The sequence below is a fragment of the Cloeon dipterum genome, chromosome X (assembly GCF_949628265.1).
Source record: "Cloeon dipterum chromosome X, ieCloDipt1.1, whole genome shotgun sequence".
In the NCBI taxonomy this organism is placed as follows: domain Eukaryota; kingdom Metazoa; phylum Arthropoda; class Insecta; order Ephemeroptera; family Baetidae; genus Cloeon; species Cloeon dipterum.
The window spans coordinates 21029876-21048940 of record NC_088790.1 but is presented as its reverse complement, the minus strand read 5'-3'; the positions used below and the strand labels follow the sequence as shown (position 1 = coordinate 21048940).

Genomic DNA, 19065 nt, shown 5'->3' with positions numbered 1-19065 from the left:
TTCTTTTTCATACTAGGCTGTGTTTGATTTCTTAATGATATATAAATACAACCGTAAAGATAAAACTTCCACGTTTGGTAGTGACAGTAATTCATTCATTTTGTTGAATTAAAATTTAAACACGTGGTAAAAATACATAACAAGACCATCTGAATTAAATTGCCACGTCCCATGCAACTTTCACTCTCATTTAACCCCCACCCCCCGAAAAAAGAGTAACCCTCGTCATGGGCCAGTGGATAATATTTGAGAACAGACGAACCGACGAATTCCTTCTGCCTGCACATCAGAGAGAATTCCCCTCGTGGTGTTCCTGATGGAACAGCTCTTAAGACGAGGAGACCGCTGCTCCGCTAAAATTCGCCCCAGGTGCGGCGTCGAGTTACCAAACGCCGCTGGTTTCGCGAGAGGCGGCAAAAGCCAGCCAAGCAGCAGTTTTGGCCCGGCGAGACACAAGGTGCCTGGTGAGTTATTGCACGCACCCCCATGGAAAGAATCTGCGCTTTGCCCGGGCGCAGGAGTGAAGGAAAGTATAGGGCCGTGACCCTGTCGGTTTTCGTCTCGAAGTCTGCTCATCCTTGTTATCTCCTTCGCGGGCTCAAAGGATGCCAACAAAGGGAGGATCGGATTGAGAAAATCTTGTGTTCAGACCGCAATTCTGTGGATATTATTAACACCTTCCCTTCCTTTTTGACGTGTTCAGGAGACAAAATAAATCCTTTTCAAAATTGAGTGTATTAGCGTATTGAATACCCACCACAGAAAAATATATCTGACAATTAGTTGCAATTTTAATTTGATTTCAAACTAATTGTCTATTGCAGGGCCTTTTTATAAATCAAGAGTTGATATTTTGCGACATTTTATTTTAAAAATGTATAAACTATGAATTGGTCTGGCTTATTTATTATTGGAACCTGCGCTTTAAGAGAGAAAAAATCTGTATGAGCCTTTTGACAAATTTAGACGATATTTGCGTGTTTTTATGTTTAACGATATATCGCTATAAATCAAAGCTTCGAAAAAATTGTAGCCATAAATCACGAATTGCAACTCAGTCATGCGTTTCAATTTCAAAGCCCTATGTCCTATAGCTCTTCAAATCCAAACACCGTATTTCTAAAGGAACGGTTAACTTCGCTCTCATCCTATCAATCGCAATTTGCCATTTTCTCTTCCGCCTATCCGGACTGCTTTACAGATCAATTTAAGTCAAGGCAGCAGATTCACCGACGATTCGGTCATAGAAAGTGTTGGCAGCGAGTCAAAAATCCGCACCCTTTTTGCAGCAGGGAGGGACAGAAAGCAAGCACGACTCACCGTTGGGGTCACTGCCTGGCAGTCGAGGCTTGCCGTCGCTCCATTCATCATCTGCAACACGAGAAAAGTCTTTTCAAACATTTTCTATTGCAACACACAAGGATGGAGGCACGAAACGAGGGAAAAAGAACAAGGTATTAAGTTTGGACAGAAAAATCACCGCGCGTTACAAGACAACACCATTGTGACGCGCGCGCGTGTGTGTGTAGGAGCTGACATGAAACACGCGGAACAACGTCATTTTTTGCTCAACGAACTGAAAAAAATTGATGACGCTTGTTCAAAGCGTTTCCTCTTGATGTTGTAGGTCTTGGGTGTACAAATAAGCTGATGATTCCCGGGAAAAATGTTGTCAAAGTTAACAACCTGTTTTGAGACATGAATTTGTGGCTCAATATACAAATAAAGAAATATGGAAAAGTTTCCAACTTGACTGAAATAACTTGGTTCAGAATTTATATTAATATGTTGTGAGGAAATTCCTATTTTAAAATAAGAGATGTAATTACAAATTTTACCGACCTGCATGGTTGCATTAAATGAGCATGTGTAGTGCGTTTTTTAGCTATTAATTAGAACCAAAATTAAAATTTGATTCAACAGTCTTTCAATTGGCCAAAACCTCTTAAATTATCTTAAGTAGCTAGAAATTCATGGTCATCCTATTTAATTACTTCGGTTTTACACACAACGATGGCTTTGGTAGTCTAAATTTCTACCTCAAATATATTTATTAGTTGCTTTGCCAAAAGCATGAAGAAGTGAGTAATAAATATGTGTTTAGGCGAGACACCAAGATAATTCCAATATCAATCCTTAAATATCCTTTTCAGCAAAAACCGTTTTTCATTATTGATTTGATGGAACAGAGAAATATTAAAACCTACCCCTTAAATTAAAATAGCCGCTAACCATCCTTCAGAGTCTATTTTTACCGGAAAAAATATATGTTCCGATTGATCGGAAAGCACGAGATTACTAATTCATAGTGGGCGTGCGCTCGGCCGGTTGCATAACGAGCAGGAGCAGAGCAGCAAGCAGCAGCGGTGGAAAATGAATAGGCGTCGTCGTGCTGCGCCATAAATGGTGTCTCCTTTATTGCCGTCATGCCACTTCATGAAATTTTAATCTTATCTTTTTGCAGACCAAGATGCTGCACTGTTGCCCCCCACGTGTCTCGAGCGCGCGCCGGGTCACATCTCTCCCTACTAGGGGTGAGTTTCCATTTCACCTCGGCCAGACTTTGAACAGGCTGTTGAATGGAACAAGTTGGCCCGAGTTGTTGATGCGCCGCGCGCTCGCCTCTGCTGGGCTCGCGCGTATGATTATTACTAAATAAGTAATGATCAACGGCAGCAGGCAGGCGGGCTCGTTTCGCTCTTGGAATTAATTAAAAGTTGGTGAACTATCGAGCACTCAGTGCCACTCACTTTCCACGTTTTTCATTTGGAGATAGGAAATGTTTTGGTTATATAAATTATAAAAACTACGCTACCAAATTATCATGGATTTTGACGAAAATTCAAAATGAAACGATGACTATGTCTTAAAATAGTCATCTAAACGTGACATAAAAATCGATTGCCAGGAAAATGAGTGATTTACAGAGAGTAACGTGGTTATTATATTTAAACGCAGAAACCTATACATAGAAGATGTCACTCCAAAAGTTATTCGTAGTGGAAGAGACAATACCATGCTGAATTTATGGGCAAATCCTTCTACGCTCTCCCAAAATGAATTGAAGGATAAAGTCAAATCAAACTAAAATTGTAGTTTTCGAAAACAAAATTTCGAAAGCTGTCGAGTGCTGTTCATATATTGAGCATTAGCATTTCATCATCTACCTACTGGATAATCGTTCTTTACATCACCATCAGGAAATTATATTTTAAATTCCTCTCTCACAAGGAAATGTGAGCTAGACATAAAAAACTATAGTCGAGAATTAAAACGACGAATTCAATAGAACAACGAGGATGAAGTCTGTTTTCATTTATTTCCAATATGAACACAACCTCAAGTGGTCGCCTACTTCTAAAACAAGACAAAAAAATTTAATCTGATTTTTTTTTAAAAAATCACTGTTTTGAATGTATAAAGCTTAACTCTTTTTATTAATAGTCTTTGTTTTATATTCTGATTAAAATATCGAGTCAGAAACGTCGTTATTCACTTTTTTGGAACACAAAAATAATCGTAATTTAAAAAATTAGTTGCCTTTTGAAGATTCCAATTCATCAACAAATATTAATTTCTCGTAGAAATGATAAAGTGAAATTTAAAACAGAAAATTGAAAGAAATAACGTGAAATGTGAAAAAAGGAAGGTGGTAGGGTTGAGGAGATTACCTCAACATTCCTCTTTTCTTTTAATTAAATATCACGTGGAGGGAATTTATTTCTACTGATATTACAATGGCTACTCCTACAAACAAAAAACCAAGTATGGAAGTCTAAAATGTAGAAATATCACACGCTCTCGTACCGTACAGCAGCTTTTCGGCCACGTGAGCCTCGTCACCATTACTTAAAAAATTAATTTCCCTTATAGAGTTATTTTTATGACGTTAGAGTGGATTTTTTCCATTATTTAAAAATATAGCTCATATAAGAATAGATGGAACAATTTTGTTCAGTTGAATTGTTGTGAGAGGAATTTCTATTACAGGTAGATTCAAGTTGTGGGGTGGTCGATTTCGTTGCTCGTTTCGTTTTCTTTTTTATTGTTGCTCTATAAATAAAAGGACAGCAAACTTGCAGATTTGCAACATTGCTGAAAGAAGCAATAAATTCCATTCGTTTGTGCAGCTGCGCCAAGATCTCATCAAATCGGAAAAGAGAACAGCAGCAGAAGCACACTTTCCTCTTTCCTTGAATGCAGTAATCTGGAATTATCATTCAGCAGAAGTTTCTCCGGGAGAGTCTCGCGTTCGTTTGCTCTCATCAGCAGTGCAGTAGCGGGTAAAGAGAGAAAAAAGGAGTTAGCCGTGCAGTGCAGTGCACTGCTCGCTTCTCTTTCACTTGAGCGCGAGGCGAAATTGAAATGCAGCAAGCTCGCCAGGGGCGGTTCCGCGATGTGACCTATTTCGACCCGCGTCACTTGGGCAAGGCCTGAAACACACGTATACTGGCTGGCCCCTGTGCTGGCCGGGTGCGATTCACCCGCGAAATTCATCCAGCGGCCTCGACTGAAGCTCAATTAAATGTTATTATGACAAATCGCACGCGCTAAAGCAGCCCGACGGAAGCTAAATTAATGCCAACGCTCGCTCATTATGCATGCCGGGCGCCTGCGGCGCTGTTTGCACATCACTGTTCTTTCTCTCTCACTCTCGGCTTGGTTTTTCTGCTGCACCTTTGTTTCTAGCGTTTGACCCTTAGGCCGGCGAGGTCTGTGTGTCTCGCCTGCTGGTGCAGCGTGGTAATGAGCAGACACACAAAGGTTGCAATAGCTCAAACGAGGATGAAGATTTTCCCTCGAATTTTTGTGTGCCGTCATGAAAATCAGATTTCCAGCTTCACGATTCTCGTTTTTTTTTATAAAAGTTAATACAAGCCAAACCCTTTGTAAGATTTTACAGTTTTTAGCTCTTTCATACACCCTTCAAACCAATCGAATGTTGATCTTGAAAAATAAATCATATTGAATGAATGAATAATTTATCAAACACGAGAGTGTACAACAGACATAACTAAAGAACAATAAAAGCAGATGTTCACAATTTGATATTGGTGGCTTCACATAAAATTACAGTTTTTCACAGCCATTTTCACAAAATAAATATGATTTTTTAATAAAGGTTTTGTTTTAATGTTTCTATCCCCTAGATGCGCAATTTAAAAAATCAAATCCCTTGAGATGAAACAATAAAAATCACCGTTAGATTGTAAAAACATATTGAGAAATACAATTTCTTAAGAAAATCTATAAAGAACATTTGAAACATAATCTACCTTGGTTCCTAATTAGCCATCCTATATATAAAAAGTAGCCAAATATAATTTATGCAATAGGTAGATAAACCGAAACTGCTGATATTATGTAAAAGACTTCACTAAAATGTGTCCTTGAAAAATGAAAGTGACTCTTCTATCCGAATCTGAGAAAAAAAATTATCGGGGAGGACACATGTAAAGCAAAAGTCAGGTGTTCCAGGCAATTTGATACGAGACCAAATCCGAGAAAACCGTGCTTGTCGGTCAAACAATACTCATGTGCGCAGCGCACAGAGCGACATTCCGGTTTTAAGGTTTCGTACGCACAAAGGAATGACTGCATATTACACACACACTCTCTTCATGGCTCGTAAGCGTGCGTGAAAAGTAACCCCCACGCGTCACCGAAACGGCGGTGCTCATCCCAAAGAATAATGTTTCATTTCGATTGTAGGGCTTCGTCCTACACGCCTCCCCCAATTAAAGGTCCTCTTGGCGCCTTGCGTTTCGCACTGGCGGCGGCGGTGCATATGTATCAGATTTCCGCGCGCCAGATTGATTGATTACGCGACGAACGGGTGTATGCATGCCCAGAGCCCAACGGGGAAATCGTGAATTATAACATTAGGCTGCAGTATAAATGTGTTTTCCCACCGGCGGGCAGCAGAGGTGTGCCGTGGGTATTGATTTTGGTCTTTTTGATTGATGACAAATTAACGAGACTGTCAAAAATAAAAATGGTTTGGTTTTCGTCGAGGAAAATCCCACTTAGCGATTTATGTTTGTGCTGCTATTTCAGATTGATCAATTAGTGTTGCATGAACAACAATATGTTATAAATAATTTCCAATATTTTTTTATGAAATGTTTTCATAATGGTTATCCAAAAATGATTTAAATTTCAGAAAGAAGTTCGTGCTGGATTTATTACTGCACGTTTTTAGTTTGTAAAATATATATAGCTGTCAAGCTATAAAACGATTTTTGAAGCAATCCCGATATAATGTAAAATTAACTCTTTGTGTAAGCTCTCTCTAATGTTGGAAGTCAGTAGTTTAATGTAATTTAGAATTATTTGCTTTTTGTATAGAGCAAATAAGATATTATGCACTAATAAAATCAAGCAAACTGAAGAATTAAATTCGACAGTTACACTCACGTTAACAAAAGCTTAAATTTAATTTCTAAATTTCAAACAATAGTAAACCCTTCGAATCTGCTTCCATCGGCTAAACGTGCCATATAACTCGTAAGCTCTCAACAAAGAAAGATTCCAAAAACAGACTTAAATTATGTAAATTTTCACGAAACAATTGGCTGTTACAAATAACTATTAAAATAATATTGCTGCAACCATCCTAAAAATTGAATTAATTGATCTACAAATCAGTGCATGGTTTCTCTCACTTTAATTTAAAATACCCGGTGTGCACCAAATCAAAGGCTTATACCTGAAAGCGACTGTTCATCCTTGGATTCCTCCTCAGATAGCTTTTTCTTGGAGCAACAATCCGATTTTCGGCAACAATGGCTGCACATGGCCGGACGTTCTGGCTGCTCGCTAATGGAGCGGCGGCATTTCGGAGCCGGGCTCTCTAACTGAGGCTTAGTGTTCGGAACGAAAGGGTGTTCCTCTCGGTCTCTCGGTGGCGGGGGGTTGGGGATGGAAACACATGCGCCGCGCACCACCCAAGGTGGCTGGCTGGCTGACTCTCGCCGGGCCAAGAGCAAATGCAGCGCAGCCCCGCCGCCCTGCCCTGCCCCGCGCGCCTCAAACTAAACATTTTATATGCACGCACGAGCACACCGTGAAATTTATGGCCGCTGATGATGTGCTGGATATACGCGCACAAGCTGATGCATTGTCAGCCTGATAAATTGACACCCTGATCGCCGCCGCTTTTTCCGCGCCAAACGAAACCGTCGCGGCTTGTACAGATTGCCGGCGTTACGCACACACCCACCCGCCACCGCTTTTTATTGAAATTTTCTGGTTTGCGGTTTTTACAGAGCACTGCAGAGGGTAGGAAAATGAACTTTTGAATGATGTCAACCTTCAAAACGGAAAGCGGAAAAAGGAATCTTATAGCTGTCAAATATTTCCTTTATCATGTCGATGATATTTTGCATTTTTTTTAACACTAAACCACTATCTAGTGTGCTTTGAGTGATATTTAAAAATTTACTAATTTTGCTGATATTTCTCCCCATAGAAATTAACCTTAACCAGTTTCTGCATTCTCAGTTTCACCAGAGAAAGTGATTAGAGCATTTAAAAACTACCAGATGCATCGTAAAATAGTGAAACCCGATGTAACAATTTCCAACTTTACGGCGTAGGCCACCAAGTTGCTCCCTGTCAAGTTGAGTAATGTTAGAAGCCACCATGGTCGGATGCAAATAAATCTTAATAACGATGTCCATAATCGGTTCATTTCAAAAATAGCCCCTCATCTTTTACAGCAGCGCCATCAAAGCGTAAAGCCAGCAGTAAATAAACAATGGCATCCATTTGGGTCGTGGATTTGAGCCACGGCGGAGATTCCTGGTTTAAAAATGAAGTTCAGTTTTGAATGTTAATTGGATCGATCGGATCAGCCTGAAGGAAGAAAGCATTGGCAACGAATATTATGGTGCTCGCATACTTATCGACATTCCTGTCGCTCTGTCATATAAATGCAGTAATAAGGAAATTCCAACTCTGTTTCATTATATTCATCTTAATGAGGAAAAGATTGAATCACAGCCTCGGTCTCCAACTCGAAAACAAGATTTAAAAACACAGTTATTTGTGGCAATTTGTTCTTGGTATAACAGCGCCTAATTTTCAACATTTGGCATTGTAGTTGAAATGCAGCCAAAGAGGAAGCCGATTCAAAAGAACTGCTCTCCACCACCCTCATTTCATCCAGATTTATTATTGAGCCCTTTAAGCCGCCGAAAAATAGACCAGTCGGCGCTCATCAGCATCCAAATTGCGCCTCGGATGCGCGTGGGTGGGTCCGCTTTAAAACGCACAAAGGCAGCGAGCTCACCAAATAATAATAATAATTATGTCCGATACTAACTTGAAAGAAAGCTTTCGCTGGAATACGCACGTGTTCCAGGCCAGGGCTGGCTGGCTGGAGGGCGGGCGGGCGGGCGGGTGGGTGAGAGATATACAACCAGCAGAGCAGCGGCCACGCCCTTATTTTATTGCTCATCAAGCAGAGAGCGGCGTGTAAACACGACGGCCTATGCGAGCCGGCCCCGCGTGCACATCCAGCAATTGTTTTCACGCAGGAAGACACTCGTCTTGTGCCTTAACGACCCTCAGATGCCGGCAAAGGTTGCCCGCCTTTTGCGTCTTTTGTTTCGCTACACACATAAATCATGCGTAAGCTCTCCGCCGGCCGCGACACACACGCGACAGACATTTCAATCTGCAGAAAAAGTTGCTGATGCGTGCGCTCGTTTTGTTTATTTGCGAGCATAAGTTTCGCGCCAAGAATCTAGAAGTTTGCTGTGAGCAGAATAAAGGTTTTTTACGCCCGCGTCAAAAGCAATTGGAAACTTTCTTGAATCGCAGGCTTCTTGCAACTGATAGCTGCTTTAGGGGCCACGAACAAAACACACAGAATAAATGTAGGTGAAAATAAATCTGTTGGGGCTTTACTTTTAATTTCAGACAACTTAGCAGTCAAAACTTTTAATTGGATAAAAAACAGAAATTTAATGCCATCAAATTCTATTTCGTTTACGGAGCTTTCAATTTGCTTTCTGATTCTGATTTGACCTTGTTGAAAAATTAAACTTGTTTAAGCAAAAAAATAATATCTGGATAACAAGTAGTGCACATTGCAAATTCTCTTGATTGAAACTAGATATGACTAACGATAAACAAGTATTTTTTTCTTTAGATTAAGAATAGATCTAACGTTTTTAGGGTGTTGCAATTTAAATTTATTATGGCTAGGATAATAGGATTCTAAAAAAAGGAATCAATGCAAACTTCAAAGCATCTCAACCTAATGTTTTTTTTTAAATCAGGAACAATTTTAAAAAGGCCAAAGGGCTTTACAGGATTTCAGATAATGGATATTTATTTAATCAGAAATAAGCTTTTTTGTTTGTAAATATTGTGAAATAACCTGTATTTCGAGAGGAAAAATTAAGTCTGTCCTCGAAAACAAAGTCTGATTAGTGAAGACACTCTTGTTTGAAGAGAATTTCATCTTGTATTGTTTACCACACACTTGAAATCAACATTTTTAAGCCTGATTGATCTTTATCAAGTGTGGTAGAACAACCTTTTTAATGTCTGCTTGAGAACCAGTTTGACAGACATATGAAATCGATTCTTCCAGAGTATACGATTTCTGGTTTCCCAGCGACACAGCCTATTTTCACAAGAATATCGATTTCACGGATGACACACACGCGTGCGATTATGGACCTCTACGAGGAGGCAAACACTCAAAAGAAGCCCAGGGGACTCTGGCTGGCACACATATGGGCGGCAAATCGCGTAATCGGTTTGGCAGTTGAGTCATGTTGATCAAATTATGCAAAAGCGAGAGGCGCAATTGGCCCTCGTGGCATGGCTGGCCTCACTCGTTGGGCTTGTTTGCTGTCGAAAATTGGATGCGGCGAGTCCAATTTCAGCGCAAACATTTTCTCGTCGCATCCGACAGCCCGCGCGCGAAATTCGCCCACTACTGGTACAACTTTGCTATTGACATTGACACTAACAATATGGTCGGCGGACACTCAACACGACGGCGCTCTTTGCAGTTTAAAACTGTTCGGTCCGATGGGGAATTTCATTTAACCCTTATCATCGTGGCCATCACAATCATCTATGTACGCAAAGCATTCAGTTTTTCAAACATTTTTTATGCTCGAATTGCCCGAAAAATTTTAATTTTTAAATCGTGAATCTTTTAAATTTTTATAATTATATTTAAAGAAAAAATCCAAATTAACCACCTTTATAACATTGCTCTTCTGTTTGAGTTTTTTTTAAAAGCTTCAAAATTTAAAACCCTTACGTTCCTTTGAGTTAGTCATAAAATAAAAAAAGGAATATGTGTGAAATTTTCAACCATGCTTGACAAAAGACAAGATTATCTTCAACTATAATTTATTTTTTTATTTTGCTGCATCACTTTATAAAATGCCATGTTTTAATTAAGCAAAAAACTCATTTGACAGCTCACACGACTAACTTTTTAGTTTAAAATTAATCTACATTATGGTTCAGCAGGGTAACTCTATCCCATACATTGCCATATCAAGACAAATAAAATAATAATTCAACAAAAATGGAGTGACATCTAAAAATTATCAATTTGTTATCCTGAAATCTCCCAAACAAATTTGCTGGTCCATGACGAAAAAAAAATTGAATCAAGTCAAGCTCTATCCCTTTTGGCTTCCGTTTTTCCTTTCTATCTAAAATAAATATATTTTTATTCACGGCAAAAATATCAACTTGTCATGTATTTTTATTTGTGCGCTTAGCAAATCAAAAAATAAATCTGTGGGCATACGTGAAATACTGAGAAACTTTTTGTAACATTGCTTTCATGTCAAAAGCACACTACGTTGGATTCCACAAATATATACTTTCGTAGCGGCTCAAGCGGCAAAGATGCAGACATTGGCAGTCAGGTCAAGGTGCGTTCAATAAATAACATGCACGTGGCGTGTGGCTTGACGAGGGTTACAACGACGCAGACAGACAGTAAATTTCAATTTAGCGAGACTAATCAAATTGCCAGTGTATTTCTCGCAGAAGAAAATGGGCCATATTTAGGCGTTGCTGGCTTACTTTATTTAGATAAATTGTGATTCAATGCCTTAATCTAATTAATATGTTCTCATGTCCATTTTCATTAATATTAACGTCTCTCGAAACACTCTACTCTGCAATCAGCATCTCTCAATGGTCGCTCTTTGTGTAAAGAACAGTTTTTTCCGCGTATAACGAGAGCCACACGTTTTTTCAAACAGCCCAGCATAAATCAAACTACCCAAGCGTTTCCTAATTTCTCCGGGAAAAAATGTTTAAGTCATTTCGCAGCTCTGGCAAAACCAGTTGGGACGAGCCTCAAGTTGCAGTCACACTTCGCACCTTTTGGATTTACACCAGCGTTGCACTTGGTGCGGAGCGTATAATTGCATTTGCAACTCAAAGCCATCCAAGCGAATTTTGCAGCCGAGTGGGCAAACAAATCCCCGGCTCTTTTTATTAGCGCAAAATAATGATAATTGCGTTAGTTAGTGCCTCGTTGGCGGCTGCGAACTCGCATTCTCGCAGCCGGCAGCACTGTGCACGGCTTTTTTGTGCGCCAGCTAGTGAGTCGTCGAGTACAAAGTCGCTTGTTTGTTTTCTTACAGCCCACTGACACAGAGTTAATGCAATTATCTTTGTATATGCGTGCACTACTGCTGCTTACTTAGCAGCCTGCAGCCACGGCTTTGATGATGGAACACCACTGTGCCGAAATTCGTGCCAGTCGACCGATAGGGTTTCCGCGAAAAATTCGATGTGATTTCGTTTGTAGTGATTGGGATCGGGCAAACACACAATATTCAACATTCACATCGGACCGTCCATCCATTAGTGTTTGCTCTAAATAAAATCCCTCAGTTTGTGGCCTTGTGTATTGTACACAGTTCCATTTTGATATTTTTTTCCTACTCCAAATTTAATTTCAAAAGTCAAAAGGAAATTTCAATGTTATACAAATATATATTATTTATAGTCTGATCCAGGGATTTGGGCGCGCAAACAAGGTTTTTGAGGAAACATGTTGTTTTTTAAAGGGAAAGCGAAACACTTTAATCAAAATCTCCCTGGAACTTCTGAGAAATTGGTGTTTTCCAGTTGGTTCGCCAGATATTTAGGAAATACGTGAGCAATTCGGACATTTTTTAAATTCCATTAGCAGAACAACAGATGTCAGCAAGGTTTAGTAAATACCGCACTTTTCATCGTGCCAGAGGTAAATACCATCAAAAATATCACCGAGAGTTTTACCCAGTTTTCCCTTTCCGCTTACAATTATTCCCATTTTATTTTGGTATTTATTATCGTTTGACCACCCTTCAAATTGATATTTTTAAAACATCAATCACTACTAATTGGAACCAAGTAGAAAATTTCCTTTTTGAAGGGAAATCTCACTCGGTTTGGAAAAATTAAAAAAAACAGCTTGATAAGTAGTGAATTACCTAAGTATCCCATCCTCGTCGCCACTTGAAATGTAGGTGTTGCGGGGTGGCCGGGTAGGAAAAAAGGAAAGAACTGCTCTCTTTGACTGCTAGAGATAGACTTAATTTATTTCATAGTTTCATACTCCGCCCTCACTGCGTGCACACATTCATTAAATACCTGAGCGAATACTTGGGATATAACACAGCTGATTTTTTAATTTTTTCCCTATTCGACTTAAATTCCAATAATTAATATGCAGAAGCAAGTTTTCTATGCATATTTTCAAGCACTGTCTTCCCAACAAACATTTTTCACTGTTTATATAAATAAGAAGAGGTAAGGTATCACATTTTGATTAATATCTTATAATAAGAAATGGTCCAGGAAGGAAACTGTTGAGAAAATCAGCAAAACCTGAACGTGATTTACCTATTTTCAATTTTTTCTTTTAAAAATTTTATGTTCTAAACCTCTATTCAAGATACCGCTTGGTGAAGCCAACAAAAAATGTAGTTTTTTTTAACTGTTGTTCTGTATTAATTCACCCTTATTTCTATTTTAAGGATATAATATATGACACTCGTAGACTTTAATTTACATATAATATGCTCCAGAAATCATTCCAGGGAAACAACAAAATTACCTTTGCTAGAGTGGCTGCCGAAGAAGGCGGCGAACCTTTTCACTACAGTTTTCCCTGGCATAGTGCGGAATTTCATTCGGCTCTGTTCCCGCGCACTAAACGCACCTATCCGCGGGCGCACGCACACTCAATCACAATCACACTGCCACGGACGCAGCACAACATCCGGCCGCGACGGGCTCGCAGAACAAACTGAAGGACTGTTGTTTCATCGCGGCGCACAGCGTAATAATTATCTCGAGTTTCGGGCCGCACGGTGCATGCGAATGAGCAGCAAGGAAAACACACGCACGCACGGAGCCGAGGTAGACGCCGGCCGAGTGGGCTCAAGTGTGTGTACCGCGACTGACACCCAAGCTCGCAGCTCGCTGTCGCCGAGAGCACTAAACCGCACCACGGCGCGAGGAGACACTGGGAGATGCGAGCGGGCGAGCAGGCGAGGGTCACAAAAAATGCGATAGTCGCAAGGAGACTAACAAGAAAAGCTGTGGGGTGTGCGGCGGCGGGGAGAGGGCGCCCTCGCCGATTGCTTGCATGCTCTTATACCGAAGTCACGTGCAATTTTTCGTTATAAAAGTGATCCAATTTTAAATTCTTTCAGGAAAGCTGAAAATTTAATGTAGTTTCTAAAATGAGCCAAAAAATGATTTGGGAGCTCTGCCTTTGTCAGTATAAAATTGTAGATGACTCCGCCAAACAGTCTTTCAAAACATTTTGGAATTCGTGAAAGATGTCAATAGGCTTTTAGTATATTTAGGGAGGTATGTTTCAAATTGAAATAAACAACAACAAATTGCAAAACTTCAGATTAAAAAATCCATGACTCTTTGCTTGCATATAAGTAAAATCTAGCTGCATAAAAAGCAAAACTTTCCTATTTTAAAGTAGCTCTAGAGTGGAATTTTGAAGCCTTAAATTTTCTGTACAAAGAAAATTTTGTGACAGGGAGGGAGATTGTCAAATCCTTGGAAGATTTCATCACCTGATTATTTGCTTTTCAATTTGGTTTTACTTAGAAATGAGCGCCGTTAATTCAAAATTTTCTGAAGCTAAAGGGACAAAAACAGGGGTTGTCCAATACGAGAGCACGCGAGATAATTATTGACCTCTCAGACGCCCAAACTCGGTCAATCCTTACAAATTTTTGCTTGTCATGTTTTTTCTTCAAATATAAACCACACTAAATTTTGCATTTTCAAATGTGACTGCTTACCAATATTTTTTTCTGAGAAATCAAAATTACAGGAAAAAAACTCAAAGATTATGCTTGAAAATCAATCAGAATTTTTTTCATTAAATAATCTGGAAAAATATTGAAAAATATTGTTTACAGGCACAGTTTAAACTGCTTCCAATTTCATAAATTGCTTTTGTAAACAGCTCTGACTTAATAAAATGATCGATGAAATTCCAATTCAAAAAGAGGCGCTAGTAGAAGTATCAATTTGCTGATTAATTTAGGTTTTTTCAACCCCAATCAGAACTGTTAATCAATTTTGAAAAAGTATGGACGCCTCCGTCATGACGGTAGTGCAGCATTCACCTCAATGTAAAGAATGGCCAGCAGCAGCAGCTTGGGTGAATCATTGTTATGCTGCTGGATTTCCCCTCCGCTATGCTATTTTGTATGGGAGATGCATGTAGCCGAGTGCTCCTATCCGCTTTCATCATGGCAAGAATGGATCTAAAGTTGGCGGCCGGCTGGCATTAATTATCCGCGGAAAAAAGGCTCGTTTGCTTGATGGCGCCTAATGCATACCAGAGACGCCTTCTTCAGCGGATGAAAGAAAGTCTGCGGACCCAAAATTGAATTATAATCTGGCTGCCGTGAGGTGCCTTTGTGATTCCGCGAAAGAGATTTTTCTTTTACTTCAAAGGAAGTGACCGTCGATAAGAAGTCATTGTTGCAACTTCCAGTTAATTAGCAGTTAGAGTTTTTGCTCTGCCAAATTTCATTCAAGCAAATTAAATTGTACGAACAAACACTGTATGTTTAACAAATAAAATTTTTTCTATTTTGACTCTGATTTAAATGTGTCCGATAATGAAAGGATACGATAATTATTTATTCCTTTGATGTGGACATTTAAAACGAGTGCCCGCTGCCGAATCCCTAATTTTTAATTAGTCGGGTAAGCCAAGCGTCAAATTGCATTTCAATTTGTCATTTCATGCGGTCGCGACAGGGTTAAAAGAGTGCGTGTTATAATTATTTCAATCGTGACGCCGATTGGACCGACAAATCAGACGGACGGCAATAAAGCGAGAGGGGACTGCGGGTTTTCAGGCTGCAATAGGGCGTCCACGCGAGATCCACCCTGTAATTATTGCGGGTGTGTGTTTGTGTTTAGGCGTAATAAATATGCATATGTGTTTGTACGCGACTGCACACATCATATAATACTGATGCCGAGCCACAGGCTCACTACTGTGTATTTTAATCCCAGAGCGAGAAATTGAGGGCTTTTCACAACTGCTGCGTTGAAGGGAATTTGTGATCGGTTCCCATGGAGCTAACCGAGCTAATTTTACATAAATTACAATAAGGAATTCATAAAGCCGTGGCGTGAATTTAATGAAGTCCCAAAATAATTTTATGCTTATAAAAATCTTTTAAACAAAACTACTACAGAAATTGGCTCCAAGGTAAAATAAATCCAGATAAATGATTTGATTGGGGCAGCAAATATCAGATTTTCAGTCAATGTGCCGTACTCGAGAGCCCTCAAATTGGGCCCTCAAAAGGCTGCCGGCTTTTTGAGCGAGAGAGGCATGTGTATGTATGCAAATGCGCTGCGTTTCACAACTGGCACCCACATTATTATGCGAGTTGAGCTGCTTTATTTTCAGTGCGCCCGGCGTGCATTCATTCACCGGCAACACTTGAATGAATAAATAAAGAGATAAAAAGCGTCCGTGCACCATCATCACGGGGCCTCGCCATCTCTCTTTTGCTTCGTTTTTCGAGCGCGACATTCGGCCTAAACTTTGGTGAATAATTAACAGCCAGCCTTTTTTGCGTTAAAAGCGTTCACGATGATGTGAATGCGCCAGTGTGCGAGTATGCACGCAGCTTTTTATAAGCGGCCTCAGTGTGTATACATCAGCAGTGAGGAGCAAATTGCTTAACTTTTAGGGGCGGGAAATTTCCATTAACGCTTGATTGCTTTGGCGAAAATTCCGCGCATAAGCCCCCTTTTTGTTTCAACACTAACACGGCGTAAAAATCTCAGATAAAGTATTTTTTTTTAATTTCTAACGCAATATTAGCTGATAATACCAGTTACATTCAGCACTTTACTTGTTGAGTGTTGGCTGAAATGAATTTTATAACTTTCCTTTCAACCAACAACTTTTAAGAGGCAAAGTCTCGATGAGGAAACTCGAGGATAAACCCTGTTTGCAGAGTTCCAGAGATCTGTTTGTATGGGATATTTTATATGGCTCTCAAGATCGTTGTACAAATCCCTCTCCAATCGCAATGTTTGGATTTTGTTACAGAGTGTATACGTGCAAAAACTTAAGCAACAACCTCTGAGAGCGTAAAAAGTTGAGGCAACCCATTTTCAGAATAAAAAACGGAAAATCATTGAAACTGACACTGCAGCTCCGATTTCTAGAAGTACACTTGAAGAAACCGATATCTGCGATTCGCAATTTGATAAAGCAACTAAAATTTCACAGAATATTTCGTCAACAACATTTCTCATCGATTTTCTTCGGAGAAAACATCCGCTAATAGAGGAGGAAATGGGAAATTTTGGATCTTTATTTACTTGTAAAAGCAGAGTGAGCATATCAAAAGCGGACTTCCCGCTGCCATTCAAATTCGCCAAAATCTTTGCTGCACGCTTCTCTGATCCCACGCACGCAGCTCGAGGCGGAAAGATGAGATGTAAACACACACCGCGCGAGCTTTTGACCTTTGAAAGCGTGCAAGGCCATAGAACAGCCCTTAAAGAGCCTGCATCAAGAATGCGTGCGCCGCATAATCAAGTCGAGGCGGGTTGGCAGCGAATTTTCATCTTTAGCGAGATGAATGTGCACGTGCGCACAAAACGTGGGCCTTATCGTGCATGTATTTCCGCAGCCCAAATTCGATTCGTGCGGATTGACTGCGGATTGCTCAAACAGGCCTGCAAAATGATTTCACGCTCGCTTGTCAAGAAGTTTGGCGATGTGTGCCGAGTGTGATATTGATTTCGCATTGAAATTGAGAATGAAAGCTCTGGGAAAGTTTTTGGTCCAGGTTGAAAGGGGGAATTTAATTTTCAGCAGATCTGGGATTACGTTTTACAAGCGAAAGAGGAAAATGAAGCTCAATATTATTGATTGAATTTCTAAACAGATAAAACCTGTTTTCCGCCCGTGTACCAGCAATTCTACCAGGAAATTTCCTTCAAACTGTTAAATAGTAGTTTTCATCCTACGCAATAAAATCATAAATTAGTGCAAACCAGACTATCAAAAAGTTTGTTTGTGTTTGATCAAAACATTATTTGAACTAACATAACTGATTTAATTTTCACTTCATGAAATATTCAAGACTTGTAAGAGGATAATTAAACTTGACTGAGAATTCCTAACGAGGTCCTTTTTAAGAGAGGACGTGAAATGCCTGACATTTTCCTATACGTAACGACAAAACTTCCTCTTTGTTATATGAACTCTCTATTTGAAAATTTTGGATCGTTTCATTCCATCGGTGTAATTACATTCTGTCATTTTGTCATTTTCCAGTGGGAAAAAGTCGTTTTCAAAGAAGTTCAAAAGATAGAAGATTCTTATATTCGAAAATGGGGATGTCGAGAAAGGGTGTGGTTACGAGCAATATTTAAACGGGGGCGTTTCAAGGAAAATACCGTGAGGGAAAATCTATAATTGTTGACATTACTGTAGACAGTTTGTGTAAGTAAAACTCCCTATTCAAGTTTTACGATTTGCTCGATATAATCGAAAAATAGCTGATTTAAAAATCGATTTTTAAATTGTGTACCAATGCTCCCAAGCTCATTCTGCTGACCCACAGTTAACACGATTTTCAATCTAAACATGTGCTCATTCAATGATCATTGCGGTAATTTGTATTTTGTAGCCATTATTAAATATTATTCTTTTATATTATATTTTCCTTTGGTAAACGATTTCCATGACTTCTACGTCGTAAATAATGGTGACTATGAATTTTTAAATTGAGATCTGAGATCAATTTTGTTCTTTAGCAATTTAAGAGATAATATATCCCACTTTGAAAATTCAAATGGCTTCTTTCAAATCAAAATCACAAAAGAGAAATTTTATCAGTTCTGTCATACTTGAACAAATTTGTTTATACATACACAAAGTTTCTGTTTTTCTGTTTCTGTTTCTTGCAAAATAAACAAGAAGACTTGTATGTAGACTGAACGTACAGACCTAAACCAGAGTTCCAGTTGGAACGGCGCCACAGAAGTTTGCCCTGCTGGTAGTTGGGCACTACAGAGGTGTGCACCTGGTCGGGCACCACGTGCACGTGAAGCTCGTCGGTGCGTGTGGCCCAGTTTTGCCAGCAGTGCCACTCGTCGTCGTCGTCCTTGGCGGCAGCCCGCTCGTCCTTGGCCGGTTGGTAGGCGTCGGACACATTCTCGGGGCTGCCGCTGCCCGACCAGCAGCACTTGGTCACCATCCGCCCGCCGCCTGCCGAGGGCCAACTCGCACTGCGGCTGCCCCCGCGCGGTCCATCGCACCTTCCTGCCGCACACTCTGCCTTCACGCCTGATTCGCTGCTAAATGCGCTTGGCCGGCCGCTCTCTGTTCCGCGGATTTTGTTTTGTCACTCTTTTTTCTCTGCTCAGCTGAACGCGTTTTACGCCAGTTTGGCACGGAAGGGGTTAAACACGCGATAAAGGCAACGACCCCACCCCGCGTGGATTACCGACTGACAGTGCATTTAGGGCGGTTCTTTACCGCAGGGATGGGGTTTG

The 19065-nt window shown here is 40.0% G+C and overlaps 1 protein-coding gene across 33 annotated transcripts in view; it reads right to left on the bottom strand.

Moving 5' to 3' along the window:
• LOC135945391 (coiled-coil domain-containing protein AGAP005037) overlaps positions 1-19065 on the bottom strand; it is a 99059-nt gene that overhangs the window by 30522 nt on the left and 49472 nt on the right. For all 33 annotated transcript variants that reach the window (XR_010575427.1, XM_065493039.1, XM_065493049.1 and 30 more), the window contains one exon: positions 1321-1371. Coding sequence is in view for 32 of the 33 variants with exons in the window: in XM_065493039.1 (XP_065349111.1) it covers positions 1321-1371 (51 nt within the window). In the remaining variant the exon portion in view is untranslated. The remainder of the gene's footprint in view (positions 1-1320; positions 1372-19065) is intronic.